Raw genomic sequence first — 14045 nt, 5'->3', positions numbered from 1 at the left:
TTTTTTACTCTTGAGTAACTTCTTGGACGGTTACTTTTTGCTGTAACTGGAGGATCATTTCTGGTTCCTCTGGTTGGTTTTATCCATCTGACTTCATGATGACAGCATCATCGCTGTGGTTCTTCACCTGTCGGAGGGTCCAGCACATTTCAGTCTCACTTCTGTCAGACTAATTAGCTTGCAGTCTTCGGAGTGTGAATGTGTGAATGTAGTGTGAAGCGCTCTGGGCTCCGAAGGCCAAATAAAGAGGCATTTCTTGTTTTACATGTTGTGTCTGCATGGTGTGAAGCAGAAGCAGAAATGTTTCTCATAGCAGAAAAAGAGTTGATAGAGTCATGCTGCTTCACACTCAGGTCATCTTTAAAAACAGGAAGAGAAACCTGCCCAGTTCACAGGCTCTGATCGCTCCAGCAGCTGCTGGACAGTTTTCTCATGTTTAAATCTTTATTATTTTCTTTGTGAAGAATGAAGAGCAAAGAGGACAACGACATTTATTCTACAGTGAATATCAGAAATGAAAAACCTTCTCCAGAAAGTAAGTGACTCCATATAAATTACAGATTTTATGAATATTTAAAAGCAACATTGTAACTCAAATCCACTTAATATGTTTTTATTATCTCTATAGAAAGTTATAATGTGATGTAATAGGAATTGTTTCTATGTCGCATATAAACCTTCAGCCTTAATCTCATTAAGCCAGGTTTAGCTGTACAGAACATTTCAGCAACAAGTCAAAGTCCTTCACACAAAGAAAACATAAAAAGGAGAGTAGTTACAATGCAGTGGCATAATAAAAGAAAGTAAATACAATTTGGAGTTTGGACTAAAATTAATGATGTTTCTGTTATAAATAAGATTCAACTGCAACTCTACACAAATATGATTTAACTTGTTTCGAAATGAACTCAGGGTTTAGTCATTTTTCACATTTTCTGGAAGTTTGTTCCAGATTAGTGAAGTATAAAAACTCAATGCCGTCTCTTCATGTGTGGTTCTGATTCAGGGGATGCAGAGTACACCAGAACCTACAGACCCGAATGGTCTCAGATGAATCCCACCAGGCAGACCCATGAAGACACTCCTCCACTGATCAGTTCGACTGAAGATTCACGCATGGATGAGTTTCTGTCTAGATCTAGTGGGGACATTTGTCTGATAAAGTTAGACATATTCTTAAGATAAAAGGCCGACTTTGTAATCGTCTTTATGTGTCTCTGAAGGCTCAGGTCACTGAAGCCAGATTAACGCTCTGATCACTAGTTTCTGACTGTAATAACTGAAGCTGTGTGCTGACTCTTGATCGATCCTGACATTGTAATGTGGAGCTGCATCACCTGCACAGTAATGGAAACTCATCTTGTTGTTTGTTATAACCTGAGGTCATGGGAACATGTACATATTAAATAGTGTCTTCAACATGGAGCGCTGCATGTGAGGTTTGGAAACTCTGGTCTAAATTTACCTGTTGACACAAACAAGCCCCAAAGAAGAGGAAGTGAAAATCTTCCTAACTCTGACGTTCAGTGATGGTTATAAAGATAAGAAGCTGAACAAGAAGAAAAAGAACAAGTGACAAAATAGCTAGATCCCAAGAACGTTTGCATGTTTTGATGTTGCAAAGTCAGAGCTAATAACACTGAGGGCTGAAGGAAAATTCAAAGCCAGTAAAGGATCATGTGACTGGACTGCAGAGATCATAACATCGACTCCAATCCAGGCCTGAGTGGCACCAGAGACTCAGGCTGGGATCCAAACAGGATGTAGAGTGAAGGTCAATAAAAAGCTCTTTACTTTCTCTTTCTGTGAAGGGCTTCGAGACGTCCTTTACTTTGAATTAAATTTAACTGAAGTCAGGTTAAAAATACAGCTCCATGTTAGAATGCAAGTCTGTCAAAGGAAATCTAAATTAAACCACATCAGCAGCCATTCTGATCATCATCGTTTCTTTCAGGTCGAGCAGAAGAGGAAACATCAACACCCTGTCGCTGCTCTCTGATGCTGCTGTGTTCTCTGATTTTTTCTGCCCTCTTAGCTGCAAGAATTGTCATCACCATGCACAGTGAGTTTCACTTCAACAAAATAAACTCTACACAGCTTCCTTTAGGTAGGAGGAGTTATGACGGTTAATAAGGGACGTGGGAATGACGCCACGAGTCACTTTGACTTAATGCTGCCCAGTTTAAACCTACTGAGATGTTAAAGTTTCAGAAGAAGAAGCTGGGAGATGAGCTGGCCTGCAGATCAGCAACAACAAGCTGAGCAGGGCAGCAATCAGCTCAACATCCTTTGGTTCTAAGAAAACTGTGATATCCTGAAAGACAAACTGAAAATGTTGATGCTTCTCTAGCATTCACTGATTTTTTTTTCTTGTTTTTATAGTTAATGTGATGATGATCAAGCAACAGGAAACTATCAACAATGTTACCACAGAAAATGAGCGACTGATTGAGGAAAGAAAAATAATGGAGGACCAGAACAAAGAGCTGAACAGGACACTGGGACTCATCCTGAAATTTGAAAACATTCCAGCAAAAGACCTCTGCCCTAACAAAGGTCAATAGTTTCCTACATTAACTTTAAACTTCTGGATTAATTATTTTGTTATTTTTTTAGTATGTGCTTATAAAGTGGTTTTCAAGACATACCAGATCATTATTATCACAGGTTTACTTTTAAACGCCCCACCAAAGTGAGCCAGGGCCTGAGTGGGAGCGGAGGGAAAGTGATTTATGAGCAACAGGTTTATTGGTTTTTTATGTCAAACAATATTAGTTTTGTTTTGAGTGTACCAAGCATAGAGCCCTGTGGTACGCCGCTTCTATTTGAATAGTAACTTAATCACCTTCCAATACTGTTGGGTTTCACTCCATTTCTAAAGACTTTTGACTAATTTTGACGACTGAAACATTAAATATTTATTCACAGGGATTTCTTTTATATATAGTTTTCTTTAGTTTATTTTATTTTGCTGAAGTTTCACTTCTTTCTGCTCTTTCCTCTCGTCTAATGGATCCAGAGTGTAAAGCGTGCCAGAAGAACTGGATTCTCTTCCAGAAAAAATGCTACTTTTTTTACAGTCCACATCCTTGGCTGACCTGGAGTAAAAGTCGAGATTTCTGTCAGGACAAACATGCAGATTTGGTCGTTATTGATGATCAGAAGGAGCAGGTAAAACCTGACACCACCTCTACACTAACATAAGAGTTTAAAACAACCATGCAAGTCTGGACGTTTCTGTGTAAAGATGATGGCCTGTCGTAAGAAGGTTTATAAAAATCTAAAATAATCTGCTCACAGGAATTTGTCAGCAATCACACCAAATACTACTATGACAACGACCACGGATACTGGATGGGATTACAACAAACTAACAACAACTGGATCTGGGTTGATGGACAAAGAGACACTCTTGGGTAAGAACTAAACAAAACAAAATGTAAATGAAACATTTTAGTTTTTTCCCCTATAAACCAGCACATTTTCCACGTTGCCTCAGCACGCCTGCAGTAATCAGGACGGATTATTTCATCTGTTCGTGAGACGTGCTCACAAACAGATTAAACCGATTTGTGAACAATATCTGAGAGAAATAGTAAATAGGAAAAGTCTTGGATCTTTGTGTAAAAGATCTTTTATGTAAAAGAAAGAGAAACTATTAATAAAACATTTTAATATATTCCACCAAGGTTGTAGAAGAGTTAAAGCTACATACTTTTCCAATGGTTGCCCAACAGGCTGTTATTGTGACAACATAATCATCTGATGATGCAGATTTATCCGTCACTGAACTCTGGGTTTGTTCCCAATATGGATATAACTCTGACATCAAGAAAAATGCCAAAAAGTAACATTATGATTGTTAGAAGTAAGAAAAATAATCCAATAACTCCTGACAAGAGTTATAACAGGTTTTAGTTTTCCATTACAGTTTAGTTTTATTTATTGTGACTTTTTGTCTAGTTTAGTTAGTTTTAATTACTTTGAACTCTGTGCCTGAAAATATTACCAATGAGCTGAGATTTTATTTTGTTCTGAGGTTCATGTTTCTGTCTTAAAGGTTCTGGGTGAAGGAGAATCTCCGTACTTCAGGTCCAAAAGCGCTGCTGATCCCGAAGAGAAAATTCACAGAAAGTTGGGCCAAAGCAGGTGATGGTTTTGCAAACAAATTCATCTGTGAGCGTGAAGCTCTTCTCGGGTTCATGTAGCAGGATTCCTGCAGGATTGATAAAGCGTGTCATAGAGTTTTGGTAAATTTCAGAACTGAACATGAAAACATCTTTATGTTCAAGTTGTCTCACTTTAGAACAGAAAATATATTTAAAATAAACCCAAAGCATACGTTGATCCAAAGCTTATTTTGACAGGAATGTGGATTCCTGTCCACACTGGGTTCACATTAGGAGAATCTGGTTTCAGAGAATTTATTTTTGGAGTGGACCAAACGGAGCCCTGATGTATGCCACGTCTAGCTAGAAATCTACCTTACTAGATTTGTATCACACTCTGCCTTTCTTCAGCAACTTTTGGTATTAAGGCAAATCATATGTCCATCATAATTTATACATATATACAGTATATTAGAGATTATTTAACCATTGTGATTATGTTTGTGTTTCATTAGGAGGAGGTTACTGAAAACCAAAAATCCTTTAAGTCTGCAGGACTTTTTCACATTAAGCAAAATATTATTTTGCATGAACAGCCTTTCACTTTGCTCATCAGAGTAAATCATTATTTTTAATGCAGTAAAAGGCTTATGAAAGGCAACACGTGCAATCATTTCTCATGTATCTGTATTTATTATATTTTATATTTGTTCATTTACTTTAATAGTGAACAACTGCATGCTATTTTTGTCTAATAAAATATGTAAAATAATTTTGTTGGCTCATTATTTTATCTCCCTTGGTGCCCTAAAGAAAATGATTTTACTAACACAAATTACAGTACATGAGTAGGTCAAACTGTAGATCAGCAGGTGAACTGATGCATTTAGACTTAACTCGTCCTCTAACCGCATGTTGTTTCCAAAGAAATTGACTGAAACTTGATCATTTTCACATACTTGAATATTGTTGCATAAAAATCCCCAAAATATGAATACGGTACAATTCACTTAATTTGGACCTATGGGTTTTCTAAAAAGCACATAGCACAAAGTTACTTACTGTGGAATTTCCATCAACAAATTTATAAAAAGTAAAATATGTTAAAGAATAGAATATACTTTATTGATTCCCAAGGTAAAAAAAAAAGTGGTAATATATTGTAATATATATAGTGTAATATATATAGTGTGATGTTGTAGTTAATTTATATATGACTAAAAGAAATAACAAGCACACACAATATATGAAATGCACATATGTTAATCTATAAATAAAATAAATAACTGGAAAGGAGCAGAATTAGATGAACGTCTTAATACTTGAGTGGTTAAAATAACTCAAAGCATGCAGACATAAAAACACGCGGCAAAAAGTGTAGCAACTATAAGGAAGTAGAAAAATAATAATAAAGAATAAAGAGAAACGGAAAATAAAACAGCAAAACAGACAATTGACAAATTTAACCACTTCTCATCTGCACAGACAAGCACATATTAATTGTTTTAGTGTTAGTTTAAAAGAAGTAACGGTCCGCCGCTGGAGACGCTCCCAATGCAGGCGTAACCGAAGAACGGTTCGAAAAGAGCGCGTACGTTGTGCACATCCGCCGAGTGCGCAGCGAGTCCGCCATTAAATAGAACACTATCTAAAGGCCGAGCGATCCGTTGACCTTGCTTGAGGGCATATAAGAGGCTGATTTCTATTTTCACAGGTGAGTTATGTGTAGGACTAAGACATAGGCACCATTGTTAGAAGTGTTTATAAGTTCAAGACAGTATTTTATTAACATCAATTATATTCTGAGATATTTAGAAGTGACTGTTTACTGCCCTTAGCTTAAATGCTAACGGCAGTTAGTATTGTGGAGATGCTTGACAACTCAGCACCTCCACAATACAGGACAGCTCAACTGTGACATCATCGTACAATATTTCTTATTTCCCCGGGAACATTTGAGTCATGTCTAGGGTTGCCACCCGTCCAGTAAAATGCGAAATCGTCCTTTATTTGGTACTTAATTAGGTCCATATTGAACCGATACAGGGCGCGATTTTTCCGTATTATCACAAATATCCGATAGATATTTAACACTAAATGTAACATTAAAATAAAACGTAGGAAAGGTCAGTAAAAATGTCGCGGCGGGACCAACGGCGCTGCCAGCAGGAGCGGCTGTCCTGGTTGCCTAGGACAGACACTACACACCTTGACGCTTTCTACATCCGCGCGTTTTTTAAATGTCCGCTCGTTAGTCCACCACCTCATCAGAAGAAAATAGGACAGAGTTAATGTTTTACATTAACTGGCCTGCTCACCATAGAAGTATTTGGTCAATTTTTTTTAAATTAAAGTTTCTTGTACAAGAGCAAAGATTATGAAATATATTAAATGCAATGTACGCAATGGCAGGAGAATTGCAGAAATGTTAATGAGACAGAGTGAGAGTCAGCTACTTCACAAGAAAGGTTTGTTATAGAAGCAGATGTGTTTGTCTGAGCACCCTGACGTCTTTTAAAAAGGGGAAGAGGAACCCGCCTGCTTTCCAATGAGCTACAGCTGAGCTCCTTCAAACAAAAGATATTTTATAATATCTTTTTCTAATACTTATTTTCTTTGTAAAGGATGAAGAACTGCGGGGACAATGACTCCAATCCTACACACAATGACAATCGTAAGTGACTCAATACACGTTTTATGAAGACTAAAAAGTAACATTAACACCCACACTGTAAAACATTTGAGCTGCACTTAGTTATTTCTATTGAAAATCAGTGATCGGCCAGAGAACTGCAATCGGTGCACCCTACTTTCTTTCTGTAACAGTAATCAGTATGTAGAGCAATTGAGTAATGACCATTAATACAAACAAAATCTTTTTAACAACTATTGAATAAGAACTGGATATATTTTGAATATGTCCACATATTTGACAGAATATTCCCAAGGAAAACAAATCCGTACACTAAGGTGCTTATCCGAGATGTTGATAATCGTTTGTCATCCTGGCACAGAGAGTACTTGCTTTGTCACACAGTATCGATCGTCCAAGAACGAGGGGCTGCACAGCTTTTTATTCTACTGGTGTTTATGTTTTGGTCCACATCTGGTTAAAATAGCGAGAAGAAAAGGGATATTATATTCAAAGGCTTCACTACTAGAGCTCACCACATCGATTTACTGACATCCCTTGATGCAGACTTGTTGTTAATGGCTCTTACAAGGTTCTGTGCACAATGTGGGAAACCAGCTGAAATCTTCTCTTAAGAAGGAGCTAATTTCAAGGAAAGTGCAGTCCGCCCAAGTGACCGGCGCAGCCATCTCACGCATCACATCTGACCCAGGTTGCCATACTCAGGGGCAAGAGGAGGGGGCCCAGCAGGGGGGTTGCGTTTATAGCTATGAGTGTTTTTGTAAGTAAGTCTGCAAACACTGTCCCAGATAGCCCTCCCAGCCTTTGTGTTTGATAAACGACAGAGCGTCTATATGTACAGTTCTGATTCAGGTCCACAGATGTCAAAGGAAGAGAACGAGTAATGGGACCAGAGCATCTTGTCTACATAACATCCAGGAGAAACTGAGATAGCCAGCCTTCCACCGCCGACACAGGGGGAGCCAATCAGAAAACAATGACTGTAAAGTCTCACTGGTACAATTCAATAGTGGCTCCAAACAGCCATATTCGCTGTCAGGTCGACTCGGCCAAGCTACTCACCGTAGCTAGCCAGTGATCCTGCAGGATCGCATCCAGCTTGTGATTCTGCTCACACAGTATCTGACTCTGAGTGTTGATAGCACGGCATATTTCCTCGCCCTGACTAGATCAGCTGCCGACATTTTCTAGATTTGTTGATATGCCAGGTGACCACAAACTCCAAAAAGTAGAAATGCTGTTAACAGAAATACAATTAGAGTATTTGTTATCTTCAACGTCCTTGATGGACAATATGGACAGACACGATCCTCCACCTGTCCCAGGAGTCCATCGTGTATCCGGCGTCTGGTTGTGTTTACCTAAACCACTGAGTCACAGCTGATTTTTCATGTTTTCCTGTCCTGTTAAACGGGAACTAAGAAAATAACTCATACCCCTCTACAGGCATCCAGGCCCTCTGATGAATTATAACTTTTATACCTTAACAAGTTCATTGTTTCTTTCAGGTGAAGCACAAGAAGAAAGATCAGGACTCCCTAACTCTTGTCTGTTTTGGGGGTGTTTGTGGATTTCTTCTATTCTGGTAGCTGGATCAATCGTCTACAGTGAGTTTCATTTCAACACAATACATTTTAAGTAGCTTTTAGAGTTTTTAGAGGTCTAATGCGGAGGAGGAGTTATGAAGGTTGGGAAAAAGTCAAGGGCACTGAAGTGTCACCAAGCATCAATTTAACTTAATGCTGCCCAGTTTGAAACCTGTCAAAGTGTTAAAGTTTAATATGGAAGATCTAAAGGCCAAGTGGTGGAGAAGAGGATGTCTGGCTTGTGAACCTCTGGATCTCACCCACGAAGACGCTCTGGAGGCTGACGAGCACTGTGGAGCTCGGCAGACTGGGTAGCCACGCGTTCAGGAGCCAGCGGTGCAGCCCAGAACCAAGGAGCCAGCGGTGCAGCCCAGAACCAAGGACATCCAAAGGACATCCATCTAGGAGACACAAGGAGAATACAGGGAAGCACGGGGAAATGACGGCAGAAACCAGCAAGGAGGAGCTGAGAATGAGTTTTATATTCTTGTTCAGGTCGATTACTGAACAAGAAACAGATGCTGATTAGAAACTGGTTGCAGGTGGGAGGAGAGAGAGAAAGTGGGACAGGGGTAGAGGGAGAGTACCTTAGGCACTATAACATAAATGTAACACTAAAGAATAACTAGACTTAAGAAACATAATAAAATAAGAGTAATGGTGCGTTCACATCAAACGCATCTGGTTTACATTCAAAGTCTATGTGGAGGCGCATCGAAGGCCCGTTGCGGCGCATCTGAAGCGCATCCAACGCATCCGACAAACATCAAGCTTCTGCATGCAAAGTTCACGTGTCGAACCTGAAGCGTGGGACCAGTTTTGTGTGAACGCACCATGACTAAGAAAAGGACTAAACACACCAACTAGAATCACTAAAAACTAACTGAAATAAAAGTAGAACCATTGCAGAACTAATAAAAAGAACTAAGGATCACAAATAACAAAACCCAAAACAAACTCAAGCAACTCAAGATCCTGGGATTCAGGACCTTATTGCTGCAAGGCATCAGCCCCCAAAAATAACAACTTAATGAAGTTAAGTTAATTAAATTCATTTGGTTCTATTCTAAGAATACTGTCTGATATCCTGAAAGGGTCTGAGAGAGAAACTGAAAATATTGATGCTTCTGTGATACAGATTTCTGACTAATTTGTGTGTTTTTATAGTGAATGTAAACATGAGCGAGCAGCAGGGAAGTATTAAAGACCTTACAACAGAACAAAAGCAACTGACTGACGAAATAAAGATGGTGAAGCTGAGCCAAATGAGTCGAGAGAGAGAAGAGCTGATCCGAGAAAGAGAGGAGGTGACCCGAAGGAGAGAGGAGGTGACCCGAAGGAGAGAGGAGGTGACCCAAAGGAGAGAGAAGTTGAACCGAGAGAGAGAGGAGTTGAACCAAAAGAGAGATGAGCTGAACCGAGAGAGAGAGAAGCTCACCCGAAAAAGAGAGGAGCTGAAACAAGAGAGAGAGGAGGTGGCCCGAAAGACAGAGGAGGTGACCCAAGAGGCGGAGGAGGTGACCCGAAAGACAGAGGAGGTGACCCAAGAGGTGGAGGAGGTGACCCGAAAGACAGAGGAGGTGACCCGAGAGGCGGAGGAGCTGAAATGGACCCTGGGATTCTTCCAGAAGTTTGACATCTTTTCAATTAATAACTACTGTCCTGCCAAAAGTGATTACATTCATAGATTATCTTTGAAACTTTGATCTTATTATTTTTATTTTTATGTAACCTTCAATTGTAAACAGTTTTTCAAAACATTCCTGGCCATTATTAGTGGCCAGGGTCTGAGCTGGCTCACTTCACAGCACTTTACAGGTTTACAGCAAAATTTTTATTTCAAAAAGTTATATGTTTTTGAGTGAACCGAGCATAGAGCCCTGTGGTACGCCACTCCTAAATAGAACGGTAACTTAATTTAATCGTCTTCCAATACTGATCTGCGCTCTGCCTTTGAAATCTTTGCTAGAACAATTTTGACTATTGAAACATTAAATATTACGCACACATTAACTGTTATTTTTTCTACTAGAGATTATTTTTACCACAGTTTCACTTCTTTCTGTTCTTTCCTCTGGTCTAATGGATCCAGGATGTAAGCCGTGCCTGCATGACTGGATTTTCTTTCAGAAGAAATGCTACCTGTTTTACAACGAAGCAGCTCCTTGGAAGACCTGGGAACAAAGTCGAAGGTTCTGTCAGGACAGACGAGCAGATTTGGTTGTAATTGATGATCTGCAGGAGCAGGTAAAATCTAACGCCACCTCTGCTAGAAATCTAGAGCCAATCTGGAAGTTTCTGGAAAACTGATGACTCAAAGTAAGAAGATTAATGGTGATGTAAAAAAAATCTGTTCACAGGAATTTGTCAGCAAACATGTCAAATCCTACTTTGATATTCAGTGGGGATACTGGCTGGGGTTACAACAAACTAACAACACCTGGACCTGGGTGGATGGACGTGTAGACACACTCGGGTACGGTCTACTGTATTATCTAAAAGTATACATTTTATCATGCAAAAACAGCTTTTCCTCATGTTATTCCCTCATCAAAAACATACCAGTTTTGCCTTGATTCTTCCATGCATGTTTGAGAAACGCTGTAATCTCCTGTGGCAACAATTGAGCCGTGCAAAACGTCTGTTTGGACCCGACACCGCCTTCCAGTCACAGCTCATCCTTATTCTGCCCCTGCTTGTATGTGTAGGCAAGACCAACAGATAATTTATCTTCCAGAAAAGCAGCAGGTTAAGATTCCCTTCAAAGCTTTACTTAAGACTCAATGCAAAACTGTAAAAAAAAAAATAAACAACTAGTACAAATATGTCTCGGTTACATTTGTTTCCTCTGCATGAAAAAAATAACATTCATTAACTGAATAAAAACTGGAGCGGCTTTATGCTAACGTCTGTGGAAAAACCCACATAAATGGTAGCTGTTAGTGATTCAAGCAAACAAAAGATATAAAAATGATCTTTGCTCATATGAAAACCTCAGTATCAGTTATACTGTAAACAAAGCATATGATGCAGAGTAAGAAAGCTGTTACTGTTTGGCTTTCTCACAGAGCTTAATGCCCTTTATGTCCCAAATTTAAAATGTCCGCCCGGATATTTTTGCTTATTCTAATTGTACGCAGTTCTTTAAGTGTCCTGTGAGTAAATATATTTTTATCCATAACAACTGGAACTTTCCATATGTAGAGAGTTATTTTTGCAATGTACCATCTATTAAGTGAGTGTTCTTCAGATTAATTTCACTCATTAAGGTGGGAGTGAAATGATCGTAATAATCCGATATTGGCTGGAAAGCGCAACGTCTCCCTTTTCAGAAACTGTTGGACTTTTTCAGATAGCGAAAAATGTGGCAGAATTATGGTACTGCAAATTTGTTTGGATCGCCGGCGCTCCGTTTAGGACTTAAGGGTTTAAACTCTATACAGGGAAACACTAAAGATACAAAATAACACTGCTGTGAAAATTGTGACCACTAGAGGTCCTGCTCTACTTAGTGATGTACTGACAGAACGTTATTCTCCCAGGCTAACATAAACCTTTATAACACTGCTCCCCTTTTATAAGTAAAACAACCTCAGAGACAAGTCCAGAATAAACCTTTTTAGAAAGGGGAAGAGTGCGGCGGGTGTCTTTATACAGGCCAGCAGAGAGACTGAACACCTGTCTGTCCGCTGACCTGCAGTTGATGCTTAAGGTAAGTGTAGCTTTACAGACAAACAGGAAAACAAATTTCATATCATCCCGGTCTCAACAAGTGGGTGGTGGAGCGCAGTGTGGCGGTACAGAGCTGGCAGATGTTTCTGTGTGACGAAGGAACCAAATTCAGTCGTTCACAAAGAAACGAGCTATAAATGTCTGGGCAAGCTGAGAGTTCATCCATTAAATCAACTGAAGATGAATAAATAAAATAAAGACTGGACTATAGACATTTTTATAAGTGTCTTTGTGAGCCTACTCCTTTATTATTAAATTGAATATAATTTCAGATTTTTGTATCATTTTTGTCCAGGTTAACTTAGAAACCGAACTATTATTGTTACAAGTTCGTTTTCCAAACTACAGAAAGGTAATTGCTCAAATGTGAAAGTTTGAGTTGATGTTGATATTAAATAGTAACACTGCTGTTATGGTAGAACTTACTAATCTTTTATTTGATCAAATGTTATTCAATTACTCAATTAATCATCAGAATAATAGATGGATTACTCGATTACTAAAATAACCATTACCATAGCTCTAACGATAATGTTAATATAATTTTCATGTTGTCCAATTTTTTTTTTTTGCTGAAACTGTCCAATCAAAATAAATCGCTGCATTTGGTTCACACAGCCTCTGTGTTCTGTTAAATGATAAATAAGGTTTTAAATGTATTTTTGAAGTGTTGGATCAGAACACTGTATCACCTGACACTCAAAATGAAAGACAGTGATGGGCTCATGTCTATTCTGAGGTTCATGGTTCTGTTTTAAAGGTTCTGGATGAAGGAGGAGCTCAAACCTGCAGGACCAAAAGCCAGGCTGATGCCAGGAAGAAATCTCTCAGAGAGCTGGAACAAAGCAGACAGTTTCTTCCAGAACAAATTCATCTGTGAGCACGAAGCTTTCCAAAGGTGCATCTAACTGACTCTTCTCTTAAAGTTAAGCTCAAAGGAAAGCTCAACTGTGTCATGAATTTCTATACATAAAGTGTAACATCATGACTTTAATAATCTGCTGGTCGTTTTGTCTCTTCATTCTTAGTGTTTATGAACTCTCACCTAATGAACCTGTGTGTGTTGCACAGCCAGGGTTAGATTGAAATAAATTGATCAATTGAAACGAGTTTTTATTTGAATAATTCATCATTTTTTTCTTTTCTCCCAAAAACTGGATGACAAAAACCTTCAGTCTGGTGCTTTGGTCTCAAATATTCCTTTTTACGCCTTACAGATCATCATATTTCTGTTTATTTCTTGTTTCTGTTGTTTTATTTATTTTGATATTTAAAATGCCTTCCAGTTTCAGTGTTAAATGTTCATTATAATTTAAAGTTTATGGATCCTTGAGAAAGTGTTCTTGCATTTTTATGGTCTCAAAACATCAATATTATTGTTTACTGCATTAACTTCTGGGACAATTTATCATCCAGCAAACTTTGTTACTGTCACACACCTAGCTGAGCATTAACTGTTTTTTAGTTTGTGCCACTGGAGTTACAGAGCAAAAACAGAAGCAAAAATCAAAATGTGTCTTACAACTTAAGATTTTTTTTACATGAATAAAAAATAGAAATAACTCAATATAAATAACTGGTTATGTTTTTGTGGTAATGACAGTATTTGGCCTCCATGTTGTGAGTCTGACGCTCCTGCTTTGCTGTTCATTTTAGGTTTCAACCCTAAGATTATAAATGCTGCATATGTAGCTACATCTTTGAAAAATTACTGCTCAACAGTAAATTTGCTAACTCAAGTTAACGTAAAAAGTAGTCATCCATTGAGTTACTCAAATAAGAGTAAAACGTATTTAGTAAAAAGGCTATTTTACTGATGAAAACTTAAATTATCTAATATTTAAAATTGACAACATCAGACAGACCAAAACTTAAAGTTATGTGGAAGTATTTGTATTTTAAAGAGCAAAATAAAAATAATTTATATGAATAACAAAATCAGACAAACAAAACATTTTTTCAAAT

At 38.3% G+C, this 14045-nt stretch overlaps 2 protein-coding genes across 4 annotated transcripts; both read left to right on the top strand.

Annotated features, from left to right (window-relative positions):
* Nucleotides 1-359: 359 nt before the first annotated feature.
* On the top strand, nucleotides 360-4843 carry LOC114142088 (natural killer cells antigen CD94-like). The gene is made up of 6 exons (XM_028013163.1): nucleotides 360-535; nucleotides 1955-2062; nucleotides 2383-2556; nucleotides 3020-3171; nucleotides 3301-3416; nucleotides 4061-4843. Exons 1-6 carry the CDS (start codon nucleotides 466-468, stop codon nucleotides 4206-4208), a joined length of 768 nt encoding a protein of 255 aa, XP_027868964.1. The 5' UTR covers nucleotides 360-465; the 3' UTR covers nucleotides 4209-4843.
* An 877-nt stretch (nucleotides 4844-5720) lies between these two features.
* On the top strand, nucleotides 5721-13079 carry LOC114142083 (C-type lectin domain family 4 member G-like). Of its 3 annotated transcripts, none has more exons than XM_028013148.1 (8): nucleotides 5721-5823; nucleotides 6734-6783; nucleotides 8271-8369; nucleotides 9516-9862; nucleotides 9926-10019; nucleotides 10441-10595; nucleotides 10709-10824; nucleotides 12841-13079. In XM_028013148.1, the coding sequence occupies exons 2-8, from the start codon at nucleotides 6735-6737 to the stop codon at nucleotides 12986-12988; spliced, it is 1008 nt and encodes a 335-aa protein (XP_027868949.1). In that variant the 5' UTR covers nucleotides 5721-5823; nucleotide 6734; the 3' UTR covers nucleotides 12989-13079. The 3 variants fall into 3 exon arrangements, with proteins under 3 accessions (XP_027868949.1, XP_027868948.1, XP_027868947.1); XM_028013147.1 differs by having other exon boundaries at nucleotides 9516-9865; nucleotides 9929-10019; XM_028013146.1 differs by having other exon boundaries at nucleotides 9516-10019.
* The last annotated feature ends 966 nt before the right edge of the window (nucleotides 13080-14045 follow it).

The sequence above is a fragment of the Xiphophorus couchianus genome, chromosome 3, assembly GCF_001444195.1.
Source record: "Xiphophorus couchianus chromosome 3, X_couchianus-1.0, whole genome shotgun sequence".
Taxonomy (NCBI): domain Eukaryota; kingdom Metazoa; phylum Chordata; class Actinopteri; order Cyprinodontiformes; family Poeciliidae; genus Xiphophorus; species Xiphophorus couchianus.
Note: the sequence above shows the minus strand (reverse complement) of the source record. Positions and strands in the feature narration are given on the sequence as shown.

Excerpts from the sequence above, each read along its gene's own strand:
- LOC114142083 (XM_028013146.1), top strand. The coding sequence starts at position 6,735 with ATGAAGAACTGCGGGGACAATGACTCCAATCCTACACACAATGACAAT. Across the intron at positions 8,370-9,515 it reads AGCTGGATCAATCGTCTACA|TGAATGTAAACATGAGCGAG; the intron begins GTGAGTTTCATT and ends GTGTTTTTATAG. Across the intron at positions 10,020-10,440 it reads TAACTACTGTCCTGCCAAAA|GATGTAAGCCGTGCCTGCAT; the intron begins GTGATTACATTC and ends TAATGGATCCAG.
- LOC114142088 (XM_028013163.1), top strand. The coding sequence starts at position 466 with ATGAAGAGCAAAGAGGACAACGACATTTATTCTACAGTGAATATCAGA. Across the intron at positions 536-1,954 it reads TGAAAAACCTTCTCCAGAAA|GTCGAGCAGAAGAGGAAACA; the intron begins GTAAGTGACTCC and ends CGTTTCTTTCAG. Across the intron at positions 3,172-3,300 it reads TTGATGATCAGAAGGAGCAG|GAATTTGTCAGCAATCACAC; the intron begins GTAAAACCTGAC and ends ATCTGCTCACAG.